The sequence below is a fragment of the Aquila chrysaetos genome, chromosome Z, assembly GCF_900496995.4.
Source record: "Aquila chrysaetos chrysaetos chromosome Z, bAquChr1.4, whole genome shotgun sequence".
NCBI classification, from domain to species: domain Eukaryota; kingdom Metazoa; phylum Chordata; class Aves; order Accipitriformes; family Accipitridae; genus Aquila; species Aquila chrysaetos.
In genome coordinates this window covers 72,272,944-72,294,601 of record NC_044030.1, presented here as the reverse complement: position 1 = coordinate 72,294,601, position 21,658 = coordinate 72,272,944, and the positions used below count along the sequence as shown (strand labels likewise).

The 21,658-nt window shown below is 37.8% G+C and overlaps 1 protein-coding gene across 1 annotated transcript in view; it reads right to left on the bottom strand.

Annotated features, from left to right (window-relative positions):
- Window positions 1-3,524: 3,524 nt before the first annotated feature.
- TTC33 (tetratricopeptide repeat domain 33) overlaps window positions 3,525-21,658 on the bottom strand; it is a 57,091-nt gene continuing 38,957 nt past the window's right edge. The window contains exons 4-5 of the mRNA XM_030003333.2: window positions 14,360-14,491; window positions 3,525-6,318 (exon numbers count right to left, since the gene is read on the bottom strand). Of these exons, the coding sequence (XP_029859193.1) occupies window positions 5,968-6,318; window positions 14,360-14,491 (483 nt within the window). The 3' untranslated portion in view covers window positions 3,525-5,967. The remainder of the gene's footprint in view (window positions 6,319-14,359; window positions 14,492-21,658) is intronic.

The window sequence follows — 21,658 nt, the reverse complement described above, 5'->3', positions numbered from 1 at the left end:
AGATGTTTATACAAGTCTGCCATTCAGTGCCAACTCCTCACCTTAACAAGCCTCCCATCTTGGAACGCTTTGTGCTAAAGCTACTGTCAAAACATACTTTGTCCTGTAAGTTTCCAAAACACCACAGCATGATCACCTTCGGCAAGAGGCAGTCATCTTCAAAAATGTCCCCAAGAGCACCAACATAGAGCCATGAAAATAATGCAGACAAACAAACAGAAATCAAAGACATTTTCCTTTAATAGGGGAGCAGTTGAGCTTATTTGCCTTCATACATGTAGAAAGTGAAGTTAAATCTCTACACAAATACTTGCAGCAGAACCCACTGTTCCACCAGTTAAGCTGGAGAACAGTATTACTCAAGTTCCTACTGCAGCTACAGATAAAGATCTGCCTGAATTCTTTGCAATTAAACCACTTAACTATGGTCTGTTGCTTACTAGTGACCAACAAATAGAATACACTCATCGTACTTGCCAAGGCAGGAAATAGTACCTGGCAGAGCAGGAAGGTGGGACTGCCACCTGCAGATACACCACCTATACCAATACTGGTCCACACCTTTGCAGCTAGCCCGAAGCAGCACACCAATGTTATTGGTACTGTATGCAATGACAGAATTCAATATCAACAGAGTATAGTAAGTATTTAAATAAGAAAGGGCTTATTATTATTTTAATTGGTGTTTTATTATTTTATTATTATTTCTCATCATTACTGATGAGAAATACATGTATGTGGTCTGGAAGAGCTTTAAGCAAGAATAGACCATCTTCAGTAGCTGACCGTCTAGCTTCCCTTAGCAAACACGTACCGTAAGCCTGAGGTGTTCCTTCTGCCCACAGCATTACTGGTGTGTCAGCAGTGGACTGGACTCGCAGCACATATCATCGACACTAACTCCCTCAGTAATGAACTCAAGGATTCCCAACCGGCCCACAGATTACAAAGTCTCCTCAGCAATACTGGAATTGCCTGCCACAACTCAATGGCAGTGCACAGACAAAATCCGAGCACCTCTACTGCCAAGTTGCAAACACAGATGGGTGTTCAGAAGTAGCCTGGCTAACAGGACCAGCCAAGTGTGCCTTTTTTTAGGGTGACAGATTATTACGTCTCCCTCACCTGCCCAACAGTCCCGCTCAGCTTTGGCACCCTCATCCATGCTGACCACAACACATCACTGAATTCTCTTCCTCAGCCTCCCTGAGCATAACAAGTCTCATAAAATAGAGTAAAAATTTGTGGAGATTAATTTGCCACATGGATGCCAAAAGGTTATTTTCCTGCTAGGTATTGCGAGTAGTTTCCATACGTTCAAAAGGGCTTCCCTTCTCACACATTGTAGCTCCCTTCCGCTCCTTAGAGATCCATATACCCCCAAAACAGCCTGTCTTCCACATCTGCATCCACCTTCCCCAGTCCTCTGTGTTCACAGAAGGTGGACCAATTTGCCATTCAAAAATTTCTTACCAAAATTGCATCTCCCTGACTCCATCCTGCTAGTCCTGTGACTGGCAATCCATCAGTCCGTCCTGCCCACACGTCCCAGACCACCGCTTCACAGAACCCCTTCCACCCAGAGGTACTGCTAGACCTCCCACCTCCCTACCATGGCCCAAACCACAGCCCCAACTCCATTTAAGCCCCTGTCCTGTGGCACAGTTGTTTCTGTGAAAATTTGTAGATCAATTTGAATCTCTCATCAATACAACTGGGCCCAGGTTTAGGGTGTAGGATATACTGACAGAGGGCTTGGACTATACGGGTGGGCTGTAGGGTCCTGTTTTAAATCAAGCTTATACATCTTTGCTGTCTGCAACACTGGTGCTGCCTAACCCAAATTGGTACTATAGGTGCAATGCCAAAGCACTAACAAAACCAGTGTAATCCACTATCTTCAAATGGCATCACCCTACCCAAGAAGCTTTCTACAAAGTTTTTAGTTCTGCTCCTAGACGCAAATGCAAATCTATTATACTTAAGGCAGATTTACTATTGCAGCTACTAAATACCACTAGACCTTTCCACTCCTAGGCCTTGTTCTAGACCTGCCAGCTTTACTGGTTCTGGAAACCAACTGGAGTCTAAATCACCTGCTTTCTGAACCCAAATAGGCAACTCATTCCTCACCTCTAATCTTTCCCCGTGGTCATTTACCCTCTATAACCCTTAAAGCTCCTGAGTTGTGGCTCTTAGAACATCAGCCCTCGAAACCAGGCCAGCACATCTGGCAGGATCCAGCAATCATCCATGCTCACAAGCTCCTCCCGATTCTAAACTAGCCCTCTCTGGAGATACCACAGGCCAAGGACTCCAGTCCATTCAAGAACACCATATTAACGTGATACTAACCTACAATAAACACACGCTGACTGCAACTTGCCAATAAACCAAGCCCACATGCTTCTGCTTTCTGTGCCCCAGTCCTAACTATGCTTATTATAGTTTGATAGCTATTATATGACCTCAAAATAAATTAAGAGAGCACCTGCCCTCAACACTAGTTTTTACATCCTTCCCCTTGGTTTTAGGATCTGGGTGGGACTTACCTTGTATGGCCAAGTAAGTTCCCAATGCTACCTCTAATCTTGATCCCCACACCAACAGATATTCAGACAACTTTCAGGAACTAGAAGAGTAGAGGAAACTGTTACACTTGCCTTTTCCCCCTCCACAACTACTTTTAAAATCCAATCTCTTGTGGTATTATCAAATTAGAGTCACTGTTGTGTTATCTGATCAATACTTTTTTTATCCTCTAGTATTGTCAGAAAGGATTTATTCTCTCTCATTATAATCCATGTTTAAGTTTTTTAAAGACACTTATCTCCAAAGGTGGAATTCATCTGCCCTGTTTCAGCACTTGAAGTTAACTGCCCATCAGTCACCTTCAGCTTCCTTTGCAGTCAATGGAATAATTAGACACCTTGGGAGGTTGATTCAACTCATTCTAAGATACTTATCTAACACAAGGCATATGAATGGCCCTCTGAGGCTGTGTATTTCTTTCCACTGGATATAAAGGCATTCAAAGGGAAAAAATTATATTTAAATATTTAATTGTAGATTTCAAATTAAGCAAAATTAATCCACTTAACCTACTGTTACTATTGAGATTTCCTCTTTAATGATGTTGCAACACTTTGGTGTTTTATTATACGATTCATATGGAAAGCAAACACTTGGAAGCTACTGCCACTAGTGATGATGAAGAACAGTAAAAATAAATTCCTGATGGCAAAGTGGGAGTGTGCTTCACAGATATCCCATTTTTGATAACAAAGGCTTTCTCCTTTGGCTCCCTCTCATTTGGATACCCCTGAGAGGTTTAAAAGCACTGAGCACTACCTTTTATTAAACATTTTTCCTGAGATGTCTTTTTTTTTTTTTTTTTTTGTTACTATAACACATTAGCATTTCAGCAGAGACAGAAGAAGCCAACTGATTAAATGAGTAACATTCTGAAATGGTCAATGGTAACCCTTATTCTTGTTATAACCAAAAGAATGAACAGGCATCACTAAGCAGCAGAGGAGTCAGTATTTTATTCAAACAGATTCAGAAAATCCCATACATGCAAAACACGGCATGCTGTACAAAAAACAATGTTGAAATCATCAATTTTTTAACTTTTTCCAAGTTTGAGAGTAACATTGTCACAAGAACTTATCTGCTCTACAGTGCTCTACAAAACACTACAGTCTGGACAATACCTAGAATTCAGAACCTAATCTAATCAGAATAGTACAGGGGATGGAAACAACCACCCCTCAAACCCGGCATGGCTGTTCTGCCTGACGGTGTAGATGCACACCCCTCCATTAGATTGACCCAGTAGTGCTGAAGTCAATAGGAATTTTATGAATCATTTCAGTGGAAACAGATTCTATGATAACATGGACCTGTGAAAGGACAGAGGCAGTCCTTCCTGTATGAGTAAATACATAACACTGACGCAAGTATAAAGCACAAAGAAAGAAAAGATGTGTTGGATTATAGCCAGCTCCTTCAAAACGAAAACATATCTTACAGCTTCTCGCATACTTCCTTTTCTAGCCAGAGAATGTCTCTGAAGAAATCTGTCCAAATGCTTCTCATACTAACTCTTCCTATGGTTGAATAGATTGTATTAATTGTTAGGAAAAATAAGATTAAGAAATTCTTCAACTGGGACAATTTAAACCATCTATCAAACCGTATCTTAATCAAATGCCTATTCAGTAAGCATTTAAGATCTACTTTTGAAGTGAATGAACAAATAAAATTATAGCATGGTGATGTTTTACATTTCTTAATATATTTTAGTTGCTGTAATTATTTTAAATAGTCAGGAGATGTTAAAAAGTGTAAAATTTTTTGTGCGTACAGGTGCAAGCACCGATCTAAAAATTCACATATATACAGAAATATATTCAGGAAGAACCTTGCAAAAAGTAATGAAAACTTAGTAAGTACAACATGGCAATTAAGTTTTTGAAAGGGATAATTTCTGCAAAGACTGTAAGTGTCCTCTTAAATAAAGATATTCAACTGAAAGCATGATCCAAGATAAATAATTTTTCTACAATACACTTTCTACTGGAAAAATCACTATGCTTCTCAAGCAACATTACTTCCTTTTAAAATGTGTTATTCTGAAAATAGAAAGCAGATATGAAAAATGCAAAGATGACTTATTTCAAAAGGTTTCACTTGTCTACAAAACTATTATTCAAATGTTTTTATCATGCAAAATATTATCAAAATCAAGTAGAAATGATGTGTTCCCAATCCTGAGTTCTCCAGGAATTCCTCAGTTGACCTTTTTTTTCATTCCTCTTAGGAGGTGACCATCTCTACCATTTTTCAAGACAATGAAAAAGAGCAGTCTCAGCACAGAGCACATCAAAGAAACAGCCTGATTTTGTTTCTCTGAACTGCCTGTGTGAAGAACCAACGGCTACCTTCCCCTAAAGAAAGACGAACATTAAGCAAATCTCCTACGTTATGCCTCTAAGTTAATACAGTGTGAATACCCACCACAGCATCCAAAAATCCAAAGAGGATAAAAAGGGAGACTCAGGCAATGCTGTCCTGAAAAACTGGTTCACTAAGAACATACTTTAAATGGCAGGTCATAAGAAATCGGGAAAACAAATTGACTCCCTTTATCAGATTAGCCTCACTGTGAAAGAAAGGGCTAAACATAATACACTTCAGACATACCTATTTTAAATCCCACCATTTCACTTTTGGTGATGAGTGTAGCACAGCACTCAAGATAAGGAAAGGCTAGTTTCAGTCTCAGCTGAATGTTCTTTCTTCTGGTGAAACATTTAGTAATACCTAAGCATTCAGGGACTTTTCTGGTAAAGCATTTCCTTTCATCTAATCAGAAAGTGTTTAACCCATTCACCTATGAAAGCAACATAAAGGTTTCTACTGATATCATCTGACTACAAATCAGATGCCAGATCTATCTTACACACACACAAGCAAAATAATAATCCATCTCTTTTTCCTAGGAAACTTCCTCATAAAAAACGTATTCTTAATGAAACTAAAGACTTCTGATAACAGAGAACAGTTCAGACTTTAAATGGAAGAAAAATAATGTTAATGCATACAGGTTGGAATAGATTTTCAAAAAATACCTTTTTATTTGCAGTTTAAATAAAAGCTTATTAATTACTGGGAAAATGTAGACACTAACTTGTAAAATTATGAAAAACAAAGATTAAATGTAGTTAAGCATTTTAATATTACATTTGTTCATAAGATTTTTAGAATCCACTCTTGGCTTTCTTCTCCAAAAATATGGAAGGAACAACTCAGGTCATTGCTTTTTCAATTTACAAAAGAAAAAAAACTTCAATTCTTTAACTTTTGTAGGCTCTCCCACTGCTTGAAAAACAAAACCAAAGCAAGACAAATACAATAAATAACATAACTTCTTAAACCAGTACGGTAACCCATAAGGATGCCCTATCGGGCTCTGATGAAAAGGGTTTCATCAGGAGCTGTAGGACAATTCTCCTTCTCAGTAACAGTCTCTACTGTGCCTGAAGCAGACACAATCACTACCGTTTTAGCTGCTGCAAGAGCTTTCTCCTTCTCTGCGATAGCAGCACAGACTGCCACAATTTCATCACTTTCAAAGTCATAGTCTGGGATTGATTCTTGTGAAAGCTCTTTTTCTTTTGCCAGTGCCTGCACTGCCTCAGTCTTTGTTGCCTTCTGCTGTTCATGTAGTTTTCTTGCCCAGGAAAGGTCCTCTTTCCATACTTCAGGGTTCATTGGAAAGATGTGTAAGGATACCTGGAAACTTCGGATTGCCTATAAGCAGAATAGGGAAGAAACAAGGATTGGACACTTTAAAGCCTACATATCATAGAAATTAAAAGCAACCAAAGAAATTACGTACATCACTCAACCAAAGACAAAAGTGATTTTACTCCAGTCTGTCTTTAGTGGAACAATCCTCCCTCAGCTGTAAGTTCAATAGCAGCGTTACCCCTGAACAACTGTGCGTACAAGTGTGCTTGAAAGTACCAAGAATGCCTGAACAAATCAGGTGCCTGGCAACAAGGGCACAAATAAGAGTTCTCATGTCAAAAATAATATTGTAATTAAAAAGGTAGAAGCAAAAATAATTTTTGTTTTGATGGTTTTCTCTCCCACTTGTCTTCTATCATCAGATGCATGCGAATGCAAAAGCAGAGAGATATGGTTTAAAGAAATACAGAAGAAGGATGACTGGGATTTAAAACATCACCAATATTGCTGCTTTTAAATTAACATGTAGTCATTTCACATACAGACTTAATACTACTGTAATCCTAGCCCTGTGATAAGCAGTTTCTGTAACAGATTTGTCGTTGCAAACACACTTACCTGAACAGTCAAAAGTGGACAAATAAACTCCCAACTTGGAGCGTTGCTCTAAGAAAGAACTCCTATAATCTTATAAACCATGTAATACTAATACATCTAAGTATAGTTGATACTGTTTCTCCTATCTTTCAGCTCAGTTGGGAGAAGCCTGACAAATACAAATACTCAACACATTAAGTTAAATACAAAAAACCTGTGACCATCTAATCCAGGAGATGTGATATTCAGCAATGAGAAGAGATTGCTACAGTACTGGAAAAATGCTAGACCAAGAATTACAACTGTATTGTATTTATCATTATATTAACAGTGAAAAGGTCAAGACTGACCTTACACACTCAGACTTATGAATATGTACACACAGGCATGTGTTCACATTTATGACTGTGTGGTCAGTTATGGAAATGGCCACCTGAGTGATTAAACTCTTGTGTGACAATGTACAGAAGCCTTCCTGTAGGGTGGGAAAACAGTGATGATAGGGATTTGGATTGTATTTGGGAAGAGTTCTAGCAACTCACATATAAAGATTTTAAAGACGTATGAACAACCATCAAATTCCATATTCTGTTGTAATTTATAAATACTTAAAGCATGCAAATTAATTTGAAAAATGAAAACCTTTCATTTGCATTGACTGAAACTGCCAATTCATCCTTCTGCTGGCACAGATTACCATACAAACTCTGTATGACGTGAATTCAGCAGACAAGAGATACAAATCAGATTTAAAAAACACTGATTATGCTATCAGTATTACTGCTGTTGTAATAGGCAGACTTTTGGTTCCAGGAAGAAAAAAAAAGTAATACTTTATTATTGGTCCATAGCCAGCTCTGAAGTGTAGGAGCATGCTGAACTTTAAACAGAGGGAGGAGTGCAGTTCAATTCTTGCAAAACGGTGTCGTTTTATTCAACTTTGCTAGCTTTTAATTTCCAGGGATAGATGAGCTACAAGTAAACACTAAATGCTCTTTTTTGTACTTCTTTTGAAAACAAAATATAAACAAACCCCATCTGCTTTGAAGCTTTCCATGAAAAAGGCCCCCTAACTAAAACCTGTCTATATAGTTATGTTCATGCACAATAAACAACCTTAAACACAGTAATCAAATATAAGGTAACATTTGGTAAGCTTAGAAGCTGCGTTCATGATTCATGCAATACAGCATAAAATGATCGTCTTTGTAAATCTATTAGAAAAATATTTTGTGTGACATTTTTATAAATAAGTAATAAAATAATACTAATAAAGTAATAAAATTTTAAGTGCTGCAAAAGATCAGAGGAATTAATTTTAAAACAGCAATGTAATACTGAAAAATACAGAATTGTCATCCACATAAAATTTCATGTTGCCACTGTAACTGTTTCCACAGCCATTAACTTCTATTGAGACAGAAGGAAAGAAAATAACAGTGCTACTTTTAATTCTCACCCTGACGGATATGTAAATCTCCTTCTCCAACTGCCTGTCTGGCATTACAGGAAAACGTGGTGGCACTAGGTAAACCTGGTATTTCTAGCCTTATTTTAAAGGGCAGCTGTGGTCTCAGAGACCCTGCATGTAAGGACTATGGGATTTTAAATCAGTATGTAGTCACATATCTGCTTTTGCTTCTGTAGGGAAGAGTACTATGAAATCTACTGCAAGACGTTCTCACTTGCTGAATTACAATATTTGAAGAACTTGTATATTTAAAATATTTTACGTTTCGTCTCACGACAGGGTATTCTGTAGCAAACAATCTTTCATTTGTACCATAAGCATAATCTCTTCTGCTGGCTTGCAGACTCTTTAAATGTGAAGGGCAGTTTTGATCAGACTACACTTTTTATAACATGTTTTTGTAACACATGGACCTAATAATTATCACTATACGGTGACCCCTAAAACAGGTAAGGGAGCATTTTAAGAGGTTATGCAGTTCACATCTGCCCCCAAGGTTTTTATCAGGGCTTTATGCTACATCTGACAGGCACTATCTGACCTATTTCAAAGGATGTCCATCAGTGAAGATACATATACATCTATAAGTAATCTTTTTCTGTGTTTAATGATCCTTAAATATGGATTTTGTTTTTTGGTTTTTTTTTTTAACAGCATGCAACATTATACTTGGGGATACTGGTGGATGAAAAGCTGGACATGACCTGGCAACGTGCTCTCGCAGCCCAGAAAGCCAACCGTATCCTGGGCTGCATCAGAAGAAGCGTGACCAGCAGGTCGAGGGAGGTGACTCTGCCCCTCTGCTCCGCCCTGGTGAGACCCCACCTGGAGTACTGCATCCAGCTCTGGGGGTCCCAACATAAGAAGGACATGGACCTGTTGGAGCGAGTCCAGAGGGGGGCCACAAAGATGATCAGAGGGATGGAACACCTCTCCTACGAGGACAGGCTGAGACAGTTGGGGTTGTTCAGCCTGGAGAAGAGAAGGCTCCAGGGAGACCTTATTGTGGCCTTTCAGTACTTGAAGTGGGCTTATAAGAAAGACAGGGACAAACTTTTGAGTAGAGCCTGTATTGACAGGACAAAGGGTAATGGTTTTAAACGAGAGGAGGCTAGATTCAGACTAGATAGAAGGAAGAAATTTTTTCCTTTCTGAGAGGTGGTAGATGCCCCATCCCAGGAAACATTCAAGGTCAGGTTGGACAGGGCTCTGAGCAACCTGGCCTAGTTGAAGATGTCCCTGCTCATTGCAGGGGTGGATTGACAAGATGACCTTTAAAGGTCCCTTCCAACCCAAACCATTCTATGACAATATTTTATTGGAAATTAAGTCTTATTTCTTGTAATACTCACCATGATCATAAATAACTAATTTTTACAGAAACCTTTAGCATAGAGATGCTCATGAAATTTTAGTATATTTAAAGACTCCTCATTACATTTCTTTTATTTAAACAAACAAAAAAAACCCAACCCAAAACAAACCCACAAACAATACTTTCAGATATTTCACTCTAGTTCAATAGTTTATATGATATAATGTGAATGGTAAATGTCTTCTCTATTTTAACTTTAAACTGCCAGGCTAAATTTTTCTATGCAACTTTTCTGTTCGGATTTCTTCTTTTCAATAAAAATTTTCTCTGGTAATTTCTTTTCAGCAAAAATAATTCTGTCTTCAAAAAAATGCGGTGAACGCTTAATATTTTCAGTTCTTATGTTTACAAAACCATTTTATTCAAAGACTTGAAATATAGGAGGCAATTTTCCAGATGTGAAAGACTATTTTTGCCTCACATCTATTGGAATTTGGTCAAGTTATAAACCCGTAAAAGTCTTTGTTCCCGTTTGGTAGACATCTGTGAGACAATGCTAGCTTAATTCTCCTATGCTGGAGGTTCTCCACTGCAGAGAATTTATGCAGCGCTGATGAAGATGCATCACTCCCAGGGGTGACTCAGCACACATCCTCCCTGGGGCGCAGTGCCCAATATGTGCCTGAGCCTGGAGGTATGAGAACAGGAACGTAATGGCCTGTGGCAACTGATAGAAAAAGATCTCCTCAGGTTTTTTGGCCCCAGGCACACATCTCTGTACAGACCAGAGTTTCAGAAAATTTCCCATTGGCCACTGTGTGAATTTTTAAAATTGCATTGCCTCTTCTTTTCATTTATGCACATAGGAAGAATAAGTATCAGCTATACTAATATAATGATAAAGTTAAATATTCCATCACTATAAAATAATCCACACATTTTGTTGTGTTTAGAAGGAAGATTGCCACAGCAGTGTAATTAAATATTTTAATCTCATATAAATCTATAAAAATAAAATCTGAGTTATTTATCCCCTCAAGTTGATAAGAACACAATCTGAAGCACAGACTTGATTGCTTTTCAACAGAAAGCTAACCATCAGTTTCCTTTGGATTACCAAAATCTTTGTTTCTACACACTTACTTTAGTAACATTTTGAAAAACTCTCAAATTCAGAATGTTATGGTAGTTAGCTGGATTCCAATAAAATGCAGTAATTCCTCTCTTTACTAGTACATAACTCCCCTCCTTACATAAAAGACCTAACACTATTTCTTTCAAGAGAACTAAAAGAAAAGGGCTGATCTGAGGATTCATATTGTCAAGGCTTGATTCCTTTTACAAAAGGTAGCATCACACTTAAAAGACTGCTAAGCCACATCCTTCAAAACATCAAACAAAAAGCATGCACAACTGGTTCATATTTACACATCTACCCAGTTAACTTTGCAATCTCCAGTACTTCAGATTTGACACAGAGGCCCCAGCCCACAACAGGGTAAGCTTAAATCACAGAATGGTTGAGGTTGGCTGGGACCTTCAAAGGTCATCTGGGCCACCACCCTGCTCAAGCAGGGTCACCCAGAGCTGGTTGCCCATGACCACATCCAGATGCCTTATGAACCTCTCCAAGGTGGGAGACTCAGTCACTTTCAGTTGGTCTTTTTTTTTTTTTTAATGCTGCTTTTGTTTTGTTTTGGGTTTTTTTTTTGTTTGCTTGTTTAATGAAAGTGTGGGGCTTACTCTGGCTCATGGGAAGAATTGTTCTAATGAAGGTATCAGTGTGACATTGTCACTGCTTAAGCTGTCATCATCAATGCAGTAAATATAATTTGTAAAAAAAAACATTTACAATTAAATGAGAGAAATATTGCTAGACTGACTACATTTCTACAGCATTTACACTCACGTTGCAAAGTTTACTCAGGTGTGCTCTTGCAAATTGATTTGTAGAATTTACAGAATTCTATACAGAAATAAAGTTCTGCCTGCTCACATTTAAGTATTACTGCTGAATTACACTATTTAGTAAATTCAGAAAAAAGAGCAAACAGCTTTTGTAAAAGCTAAATAAAAAGGGGCTAATTTATCTCTTTCTGTCACAAGTTTGACAAAAGCAAACCAAAACAAATCTTTCTTTGTTTGCAAGAAATGAGTATATTATGCAGCTCATAATATAAATCAGATTTGTTTGGAAGCTGTATTTTAGACCTGGGAAACTTGAAATTAGAATACAGTAAATTGTTTTTTTCCCAAGGAAAAGTGCATCATTCATTGTGAAGTAATAAAAATATTTACAACAGACCATTTGACAGGATGTGGGTAGTGAAGACAGACATTGGTGGGGGACAAATGAAACAAAGAAACAGAAGAAGCTACTCTTGAGAAGGGTAGTAATTCCCAAATCCCAAACATTACTAAAAAGCCCTGACATTTATGCTTTATTAATTTTTCTTTGTAAAAAGTATAATGCAGTAAAAAATTAGAAAATCATGGTAATGAAAGGCTAATGGGAAAAGGATAATTAAGACTTAGATCACCTGGTCAAGAAGCCTCCACAGATTCAGTAATTATGAAATCATTTAACCTTTTGAGACTCCTCCAGTCTTAACCTTTTAAGATTCCTTAAAAAATGCTTGGTTAAAAAATGAATTATGAACATTATCCGCATTTTAGAGTAACTCCCCAAGTTCTTCTCTGTATGCAAGAACACACTCATCAGAAGACAGTGCAATACACCTTAGAGACAGAAAGGCAAAAAAGTAGAAACACTGAGTTCTAAAGCACTGGATACACCAGCACGAGCTTACCCACCCCTGGGCTCCCTTCTCAGAGACAGACAAAAACATTAAGAGGGCAAAATACCTGGTGATAACTCCTCCTCCCTCTCTCTTCACAGACAGTAAGGTCAATATAAACAATTACAGGAGCACCTATAGTACTGTTTTGTTTCAGATGAATAATGTGCTCTGATACAAATCTCTAATTGTTCCCACTTAAAATGCTTTGGTTTGTATCATGGAACAGTCTCAGACTACATAAACTAGATTCCTTTCTAATTAAGCTCAACAATGCACTCCAAGAGAACACCTGAAGTGCTACTCTGAAGTAAAATGAATATAATGTGAACACTGGGTGCCCAGCACTATTAACTCAAGATATCTACTCCTATTGGTGTGATGTGACTTGCCAATGTAGACAAAGCTTGTAGGATCTGGTGATGTAACTAGTATGGGAATACCAATATCTATAATTCACATTACAGTAACTGTAGCATTTTTTATACAATAAGCAGCACCAGTTACCCAGGATCCTTGCAGGAAATAAAACTTTGAATTTCCTGAGACTAATGCATTAAAAAATCTCAGACATAATTTACAGCGACAAATTCAGACACTTAAAAGGAAAAAAAAAAAAAAAGATTTCTAGATTGTAGATCCAGACAGGACAGACCATCTACACCACAAAAGCCATGGAATGTCACCAGTTATGTGATGCAGATATGCATGGATTTATATTAAATATTTCATATTATGATACTGCAACAACAGAAGGTAGCACACGACACACCTGCAACACACAGCTTTTCTTATGTTTTTTTCATCATTTCGGGTTTTTGGTTTTGGTTTTTTGGTTTTTGTTTTTTTGGTTTTTTTTTTTAAATACTGGTCCTTACTACATTTTAAAAACAAACTGATTTTGCATGATCTCTTAGTGTCCCTCCAAAAAATCTTAATTATGTTTTTATTCTTGAAAATTTTCAATCCAAACATTGTAACTTTGCAAAAACACTCTAAATTAACATGAAAATTATTTGTATCAAACCAGCACACAGCTACTTCTATTAGAAATAAAATAAAACCATTATCTTTTTTTATCTGAGAGCTCACAATGAATTATTTTTCTAATGGTCTTTTGTGAACATGTCTGAATTAAAAAGTTCACTCACTATGTTTCCGCACTAACCAGCAGAAAACTATTACACAATATTTGTTACATTATTAACAGGTGCGTAGTCTGTAGACAGAGGGTGATCTGACATGGAGCAAGAGTCTCCCTTTGTATCACATCATGTAGCCAAGGCAGCACCATGCCATACAGTTGCAGCTAGAGAAAAGATGTACTTCAGCTACTGCAGAGCATTCCAGCCTTTTCGCTATCTTATTAAGAAAAGAAGCAACTTCAGCCACCAACTGGGGTCAAGGAGCCAGAGGAAAGCATGAATGAGTATACAGGATTTGCTGCACCTTAAGCAGGGGAGTAGGAGAGAGGGAAAACAAGATACTATAATTTTATTAGCAGGCATGTATAAAACTAAGCCAGAATATCAACTGTGACTTCACATTACCTTCATCTTTAAACTATGGTGAGCTGTGCTGTAGCAGTACAGTACCCAGAATGTAGTATGTGCAGTTATGTCAACATAATTATTCTATTGCATAAAGCCACCACGTAAATACAGTATATAACACAAAAGGCTTTGAGCTAGGCAGGTCTTCCACAAGCCCAGCAACAAAACCACACAGGGAAACATTTGTGAAAAACAACAAAGTAGAGGGAATACTGGAGATAAATAACAACCACCTTTTTCCTTGCCTACTTTCAGGTTAGATAAAGATACTCAGCTACCTTGCTATTTCTGTACTTTCATTCTCTCAGACATAATTCAGAGGATGTGGTTTACAAGTTCAGTGTATTAATGTTGTTTGTTTTCCTACCAGTGCTATCTCTCCTAATCCAAGCTGGGCACGTCCCAAAGTCTGCCAGGCATCCCAGGAACGTGGGTTTCTCTGCACAGCCATTTCTGCTGCATGCACTGCTGGGAACATTTCATGTAAAGACATCAGGACCTATGACAGAAAAAGAAAAATAAGGGAAATAACAATAAGCAAAATTGAAAACAGATTTAAGTTTTCTAGGATTACACAGGCAATAACCATTGTTTGAATAACTACGGACAGGTTCATCTTACCTAGCTTTTTCTAGTTTAGAAGTTAGTTGTCTAATCTCAGATAGTCATCCAGACTCATTCCATAGCCCACGGAGAGAAACAGGCATGCTAGAGGATGATTCGTCTGAATTATTTAAGCAACAGAAGTAAATTAAATGCTTCTGAAGGTGTCCCTCCCTCTCCCTTCCTCCCTACAAACCCTACACTCTTTAAAAGCATAACAGAATACACTGAAGGACAAACACATTCAGAATTCAACACAATAAATAAGCAAGTATTGTTGAAAAACTCCTGAGTTGTATTTTTTCTTTTTAATATCAGACTGGAATCTACCAAATACAGTTGCAGTGCACATGATATAATTATAGAAACAATCCCTGTAACTGAGCATGGAAACAGCTCTTAACAATGACTGCTGTATTTGTAGAGTAAGCATTCTGGAACAGCAAAGCCTAACTTAGACATGAAGTCACCTACAATGAAAAAAAAAAAAAGTGGTTTCTCAATGTGGAAATCTCTTTTACTCAGCAGTACAGGTTAGTGTCAGCCTGTTACCATAGTATTCTACTCCTTGCATTGAATCTCCATAACTAAGCCTATAAATCATAGTTAACAATACATAACATGGCTCAAAGCTTGCCTTATTTTTCCAAGACCACCATGAGACTGGCACATTACCTGAAGACCTGCATCACTCTGAGATCATTATTTCAGACACCCACATGCTATGGTGATAGATACCAGTATAAGAAACAAATGACAACCGCATTCCTACAGTATGATGAGAATGTCAACCACAGGAGTAAGACTCATGTGTGGGCAACCACTTTCATCCCAACTGACCCGCAAGTATGATGAATAATATTAGAACATATTAGGACTATTGCTGAAGTTCAAAAAGCATTTATTTAAGCTTACTGTTCTATGATATATTAAATAGACAAATATGAGTGTGGAGTAGAGGAGGATTCAAATGCAATATTCTTGAGTATTTAATTAATATAAAGTACTTGCACAGCATTGGGGTGAGTACAGTATAAAAAATTAGTTTTACTACAGGAAGTAATCATGTACCCAAGAAACACACAAAGCATAACTTCCGATAAACCCTTTGGATCCATGCTCCTGCTGTTTTAGTAAACCTAAATTTTTCTAAAGACTGGTCCCATGGCTTCCCTTTAATTCCATTTAATAGGCTGTACACTGGAATACAGAAGTACCTAGAAATCTTTAAAAAACAACCCACAGCTGTATGTCCTGTCATTTTGCCTTTTTTCCTCAATAGTTCTCAATGGCTGTGCTTTGTAAGCAAAGTTTGTAATGAATACTGTGGATTTTTCCAAAACTTTCAGTTTCAGTGCAATTTCTCTTATCTGCAGCAGATCTATGAATTGAATCAAATTGTTACTAGTGGATAGGTGGACGTTCTACCAAGTTTAAGTGATTCCACATCCATCAGCTAGCTTTTACATTAATCTCTTAATGTGTTTATTCTCATAAGGGAAAACAAATCCAAGCATACACTTACCTGAACATTTTTATGCATCCTCAGTATTCAGTATTTCCTACCAGCACTTCCTACTGCAACACAATTCCAGAACAGCTACGTAAGTATTTAGAAAAGCTTTTGTAGTTTTTAATGAATTTTACTGCTTTGTTTACTAAATTGTGACCTCACTAATAAAAGACAATTACTCCACTTTCATCTATTTATGACTGTTGTGTGTACTAATTTAGACAGCTGCTTTAAAAATGCTGTTCCAGATCACAGTGGTAATTACTGTGCTGTGCTCCTAGTAACTGTGGCATCAGTTTCTCAAGCTACATTCAAACAAATACAAGTTTTAATGTATATATTTTGTCCAGCACAGGTGGTTTTTTTCAGTTATTAGTAAAATGACTCAGCTGTACAGTCATTATAAAAGAATAAACTTATTAATGTATGCTATTTTCCCACACTTTTTTTTCAGGTGAAGAGATCATCAAAATGAACATATGATGGCAGACCTGAATGTGTGAAGCCTTGTCTTGGGTTACTCTACCTGTGATATTATTATCAGATTAATAAAATAACTCTGCATGCTAGATACCACTGCTACTTGAAAACTGAACCAGCAAACACTTGGTTATTCTACATCTGGAAAGTCATGTTGAAAAAGGAATAAACCACCACGAGCATAAAGTTTTCTTCTGCACAGATTTGACAAGAGGTGTTCAGTCCTTTTACTGGGGCAGGCCACACGGCCAAGACAAAACCAGACAGGAACCACATGTGCTGTAGCCCCCTTTGTCATACAACATGCCAGTCACCTGCTCAACATGCAGCTACATCAAGCATCAAATCTATGTGCATATACACATCATCCCCCAATGACACACAGTCCAGTGTGGTCTCCATTTCACTAATATGGTAAGCACCTAAAGGGTTATTGTCACCCCTTACACATGTGCCCCTTAGACAGAGTGTGTCCAAAAAGGGGACCCAACAGCCAGGTAGTAGATCATGGGGATTATAGCGGTTGCCTTTATTGAAACATAGATTTCTCATCCCGAACTAGCTTAACATATCAGTCTAACAAAACCCCACAATCGTACTTCTAATTCCATAGATAGCATTTCATGCACAACATATACTTCAACATTTACACATACTTGAGTAATATAATAATCTTGAGTTCTGCATGACAATACAAGTTGTGAGGCTTATTTTCAAGGATGCAGCTACTCTGAAATACTACTTTCATTGCATTTCAAATCTTCTTGTACAGCTCATCTCTAGTTTAACCATACCTAGAACCGAACTCCTTGCCTCCCTCCCAAATCATCTTACTTTCTTTTATCTGTTGTGCTGTCATTACCATGACAGTATCATTTTTAATTTTCTCTTCCTTCACATAAAGTTAGTCTACATTTATGGCTTGTATAAGAGCAAGGTTAATTTGCTATCTGAAAAACTCCTTCCATTGTCTTGATTATGTTCTCTTTATTGTTGGTTTCCTTGATCCCTACATATCACACCATAATGGAACAAAGTCCATTTGACTTAAAAAATTAGACACTCAATGAATGTTTTGTTCAAAGTCTTACCCCCACCTTCTACCACATACAACTTGATCTTCTTCTCTTGTTTTAAGAAATCTATGTTATTTGTTTCCTTTTATTTTCCTCTTTTTGAGTAAGTTACTCTTATTTTGTTTGCTCCAACTTGGCATCAGCATAATGGTCTATTTTTCTGCTTCTTACAAAGGTGCCCCCAGGTCTTCTTTCATTTCAGCCCATATGCTTGAAATACTTGAGCTGATCAGAAAACTATTTTCATTCAGATGTGTGACAAACATAGATCTGGAAGCCAGTAGCAGTCTCTACATCCAATTTGAGCAGAATGGTTGCTGCTGTTCTTGCCTTTGCTCAATTTTATCTCATTGTCACAGTAATTTATTTTCTTTATTAGTTTGTTTACACTTGGACATTTAACTTCAGTAACTGTTTTGAGGACAAGGTTTAGTGGGCATGGTGGTGGTGGTGGGTTGATGGTTCAACTTGATGATCTTAAAGGTCTTTTCCAAACTTAATGATTCAACAAAGTTCAACAAGGCCAATGAGGTTCAACAAGGCCAAGTGTCAGGTCCTGCCCTTGGGTCACAACCACCCCATGCAGCACTACAGGCTTGGGGAAGAGTGGCTGGAAAGCTGCCAGGCAGAAAAGGACCTGGGGGTGCTGGTCGACAGCCGGCTGAATATGAGCCAGCAGTGTGCCCAGGTGGCCAAGAAGGCCAACGGCATCCTGGCCCGTATCAGAAATAGTGTGGCCAGCAGGAGCAGGGAGGTGAGTGTTCCCTATACTCGGCACTGGTGAGGCCGCACCTCGAGTACTGTGTTCAGTTTTGGGACCCTCACTACGGGAAAGACATGGAGGTGCTGGAGCGTGTCCAGAGAAGGGCAACCAAGCTGGTGAGGGGTCTAGTGAGCAAGTGTTATGAGGAGCAGCTGAGGGAGCTGGGGCTGTTTAGTCTGGAGAACAAGAGGCTGAGGGGAGACCTTATCGCTCTACAACTGCCTGAAAGGAGGTTGTAGTGAGGTGGGTGTTGGTCTCTGTTCCCAAGTAACAAGTTATAGGACAAGAGAAAATGGCCTCAAGTTGTGCAGGGGAGGTTTAGATTGGCTATTAGGAAAAATTCCTTCACTGAAAGGGTTATCAAGCATCAGACCAGGCTGCCCAGGAAAGTGGTGGAGTCACCATCCCTGGAAGTGTTCAAAAACCACATAGATGTGGCAGTTCAGGACATGGTTTAGTGGCCATGGTGGTGTTGGGTTGACAGTTGGATTTGATGATCTTGGAGGTCTTTTCCAACCTAAACAATTCTACGATTCTATGATGCTAATATATAAAGGGGCCTTATAAGAAAGTTGGAGAGAGACTTTTTACCAAGGCCTGTGGTATCAGGAGAAGGGGTAACGGTTTTCATCTAAAAGAGGGTAGATTTAGATTGGATATAAGGAAGAATTTTTTTATAATGAACATGGTGAGACAGATTGCCCAGAGAAGTTGTGGATGCCCCATTCCTGGAAACGTTGAAAGGCAGGCTGGACGGGATTTTGAGCAACCTAATCCAGTGGAAAATGTCCCTGCCCATGACAGGGTGGTTGGAACTAGATGATCTTCGAAGGTCCTTTCCAACCCAAATCATTCTATGATTCTATGAAATAGTTATCCTGTAGAAAATAGAATAAATAGAACACACCCCCATGGGTTCCCTCCAAAATAAGCATGTTCTTTGATTTGGTTGAATTCCTTTCAAAAGAGTAAAGTGAACTCCTCTGTGTGGGGTGTGTTTCTTGTTGGGAGCTCTATTGTACTTAATACAACAAACTCCTGACCCTTTTTTAATCCTTTAGGGACTACTTCCATACACTTGACTCTAAACTGCAAGGCATCATCAGCATCAATCCAGACCTGCATACAATTATATTACTTTATCTGTAACTTGGTGCAATCTCTTTTGATCCAAGTTACATTTACACCAATTTCAATGTGGTTTTGGTGGGGTTTTTTTGACAGCAGAGATGATTGTCACCCTTTGCTAGTTACTGCAAAACATTCAGATTACTGGTAAAAACAAAAACAAGCAAGCATAATTCTAAAAAGGTCACAAACCATTACAATAGAGTACTCAGATGTAACATTTCTTTTCTAACCAGATGTTTACTTTTTAGAGAAACTAATTCAGTTGCATTAAGGTATTTTTCAACAACCAGACAAATAGCATGATGCTTCACAGAGGAACTATGTGTCATTGAAAACTCCATTTAAATCCGTCTTCCTCAATGTTTTAGCATCAACTTAAGAGTCTTTAGATGGCCATGCATTCAGAAAAATGCACAAATACAACCTTGTCTTTTGAGAGTATGAAGATATTAAGCTTTTACTTATCAAAATTATGCTGGGGAAAACCTTCACAGAAGAGACAATCCTACCAGCAGAATAGACCTTTAATCTATTTTGAAGCAAGCTATGACAGAAAAGGGATATTTTGCCAAAATCACCTACGGTAAAGATGAGGATGCGTGTGTTTGCTTATGAACACCCTTTTAAGAGCTGACACACTAAGATTCCATTTCTTTCCTGTTGCTCTTAAGGTAATTTCTCAGATGAATTTTCCTTTGCAAACTTCATTAGCAGGATGGCACTCAAGTTTCACAGTTAAGTAATTTCATTGCGTATTTTTTTTCCAATTATAGTGATAGCACTTCATTAGAAAACATTCTTAAAACTAATCAAATAATTAGAAAAAAAATAATCTTACAAAGCAGAAAAAAATCTCAAGACTCTCGTGCACATATATATTAAAAATGACTAGAGGGAAATGTCTTATAAAGATGTTCAGTAGGTGGATTTTCAGAACTTTATTCCAACATAGACTTACCATTATCACATTCATTAAACCAAAGAAGATCCATGTCTCTACAATGACTTAGTTTAATAAATCTAGTTTAAAAAAAAAAAAAATACATGAGACAGATTAGAAGAATTAGAAGAACTCAGTGGCAAAAACCCAATTAAACATAGCAACTGTCATCGGGAGACTGACCAAGTATTAAAAATCCAGGCAGCAGAATGACCCATCCTGTCCTACCCACAATATTTTGGAAGTGTTATGAATCTGAATAAGTCCTGGTTTTAGATGAGCTCAGTGGCTTGAAGCTGAATCACTATATATAGATACATTCCAAGTCCAGTGAAACTGACCCAATTCCTTCCTCCATCCAGAAACCCATTTCAAAAACACTGATGAATAAAATTCTTCCCACCCATAAGCAGTTTACATTTATCCATGGTGGAAAGCAATTACCTTTGCACACACCGCACTGCTTTTTGCTACGTAGCTTTCTGGAGTTTACAACAATGTTTTGATGGTAAACTCCTCTCACTACATCCCAGCTTAAAAAAAAAAAAAGAAGAATCAGCAATTATTAGCTGTTTTGTTATAACTGGGACTTGGGATTGTGAGTCTGGTCATGTCTTATGAACCTTATAATTTCTTAAGCAGGAAGAGAGATAGGTGGAAGTTGATATTACCTCTTCACTGACTTCAAGATTAAGAAAAGCTTTAGAAGAGGGGAAATGGAATTATTTGAATTTAAGTATGATGGGTTTGGCCTACTATAAAAAAAAAAAAAAAAAGGAGACATACACCTCAAATAGCAGCCCTGTTCAGTGAATGCAAATTGAGGATGCAGGGCTGTACAGAAACTAGATCCTCAGACAGCTGATGACAAACATCCAAAAAGCTTATTAAATGGAGATAAACCTGACTGTTTGTTTACATTTATATTTACTTGTTTCTATAAATATCAATAAACAACTATATTGTATACTTTAGGAATCCTGTCAGTTACACAGTGTGTTATCTGAGATCTGAGGTGGAAGTATCACAGGATGAGCAACATGAACCAGGTAAATTCTCAGGACTGGTATAGAATAGCAGAGTGCCTGATTCCCAAGAGTTTGTTATGTATCATAATGTAGTAAGTCCTTCGATATCTCTTCACCAAGAAAGAGTCCCAT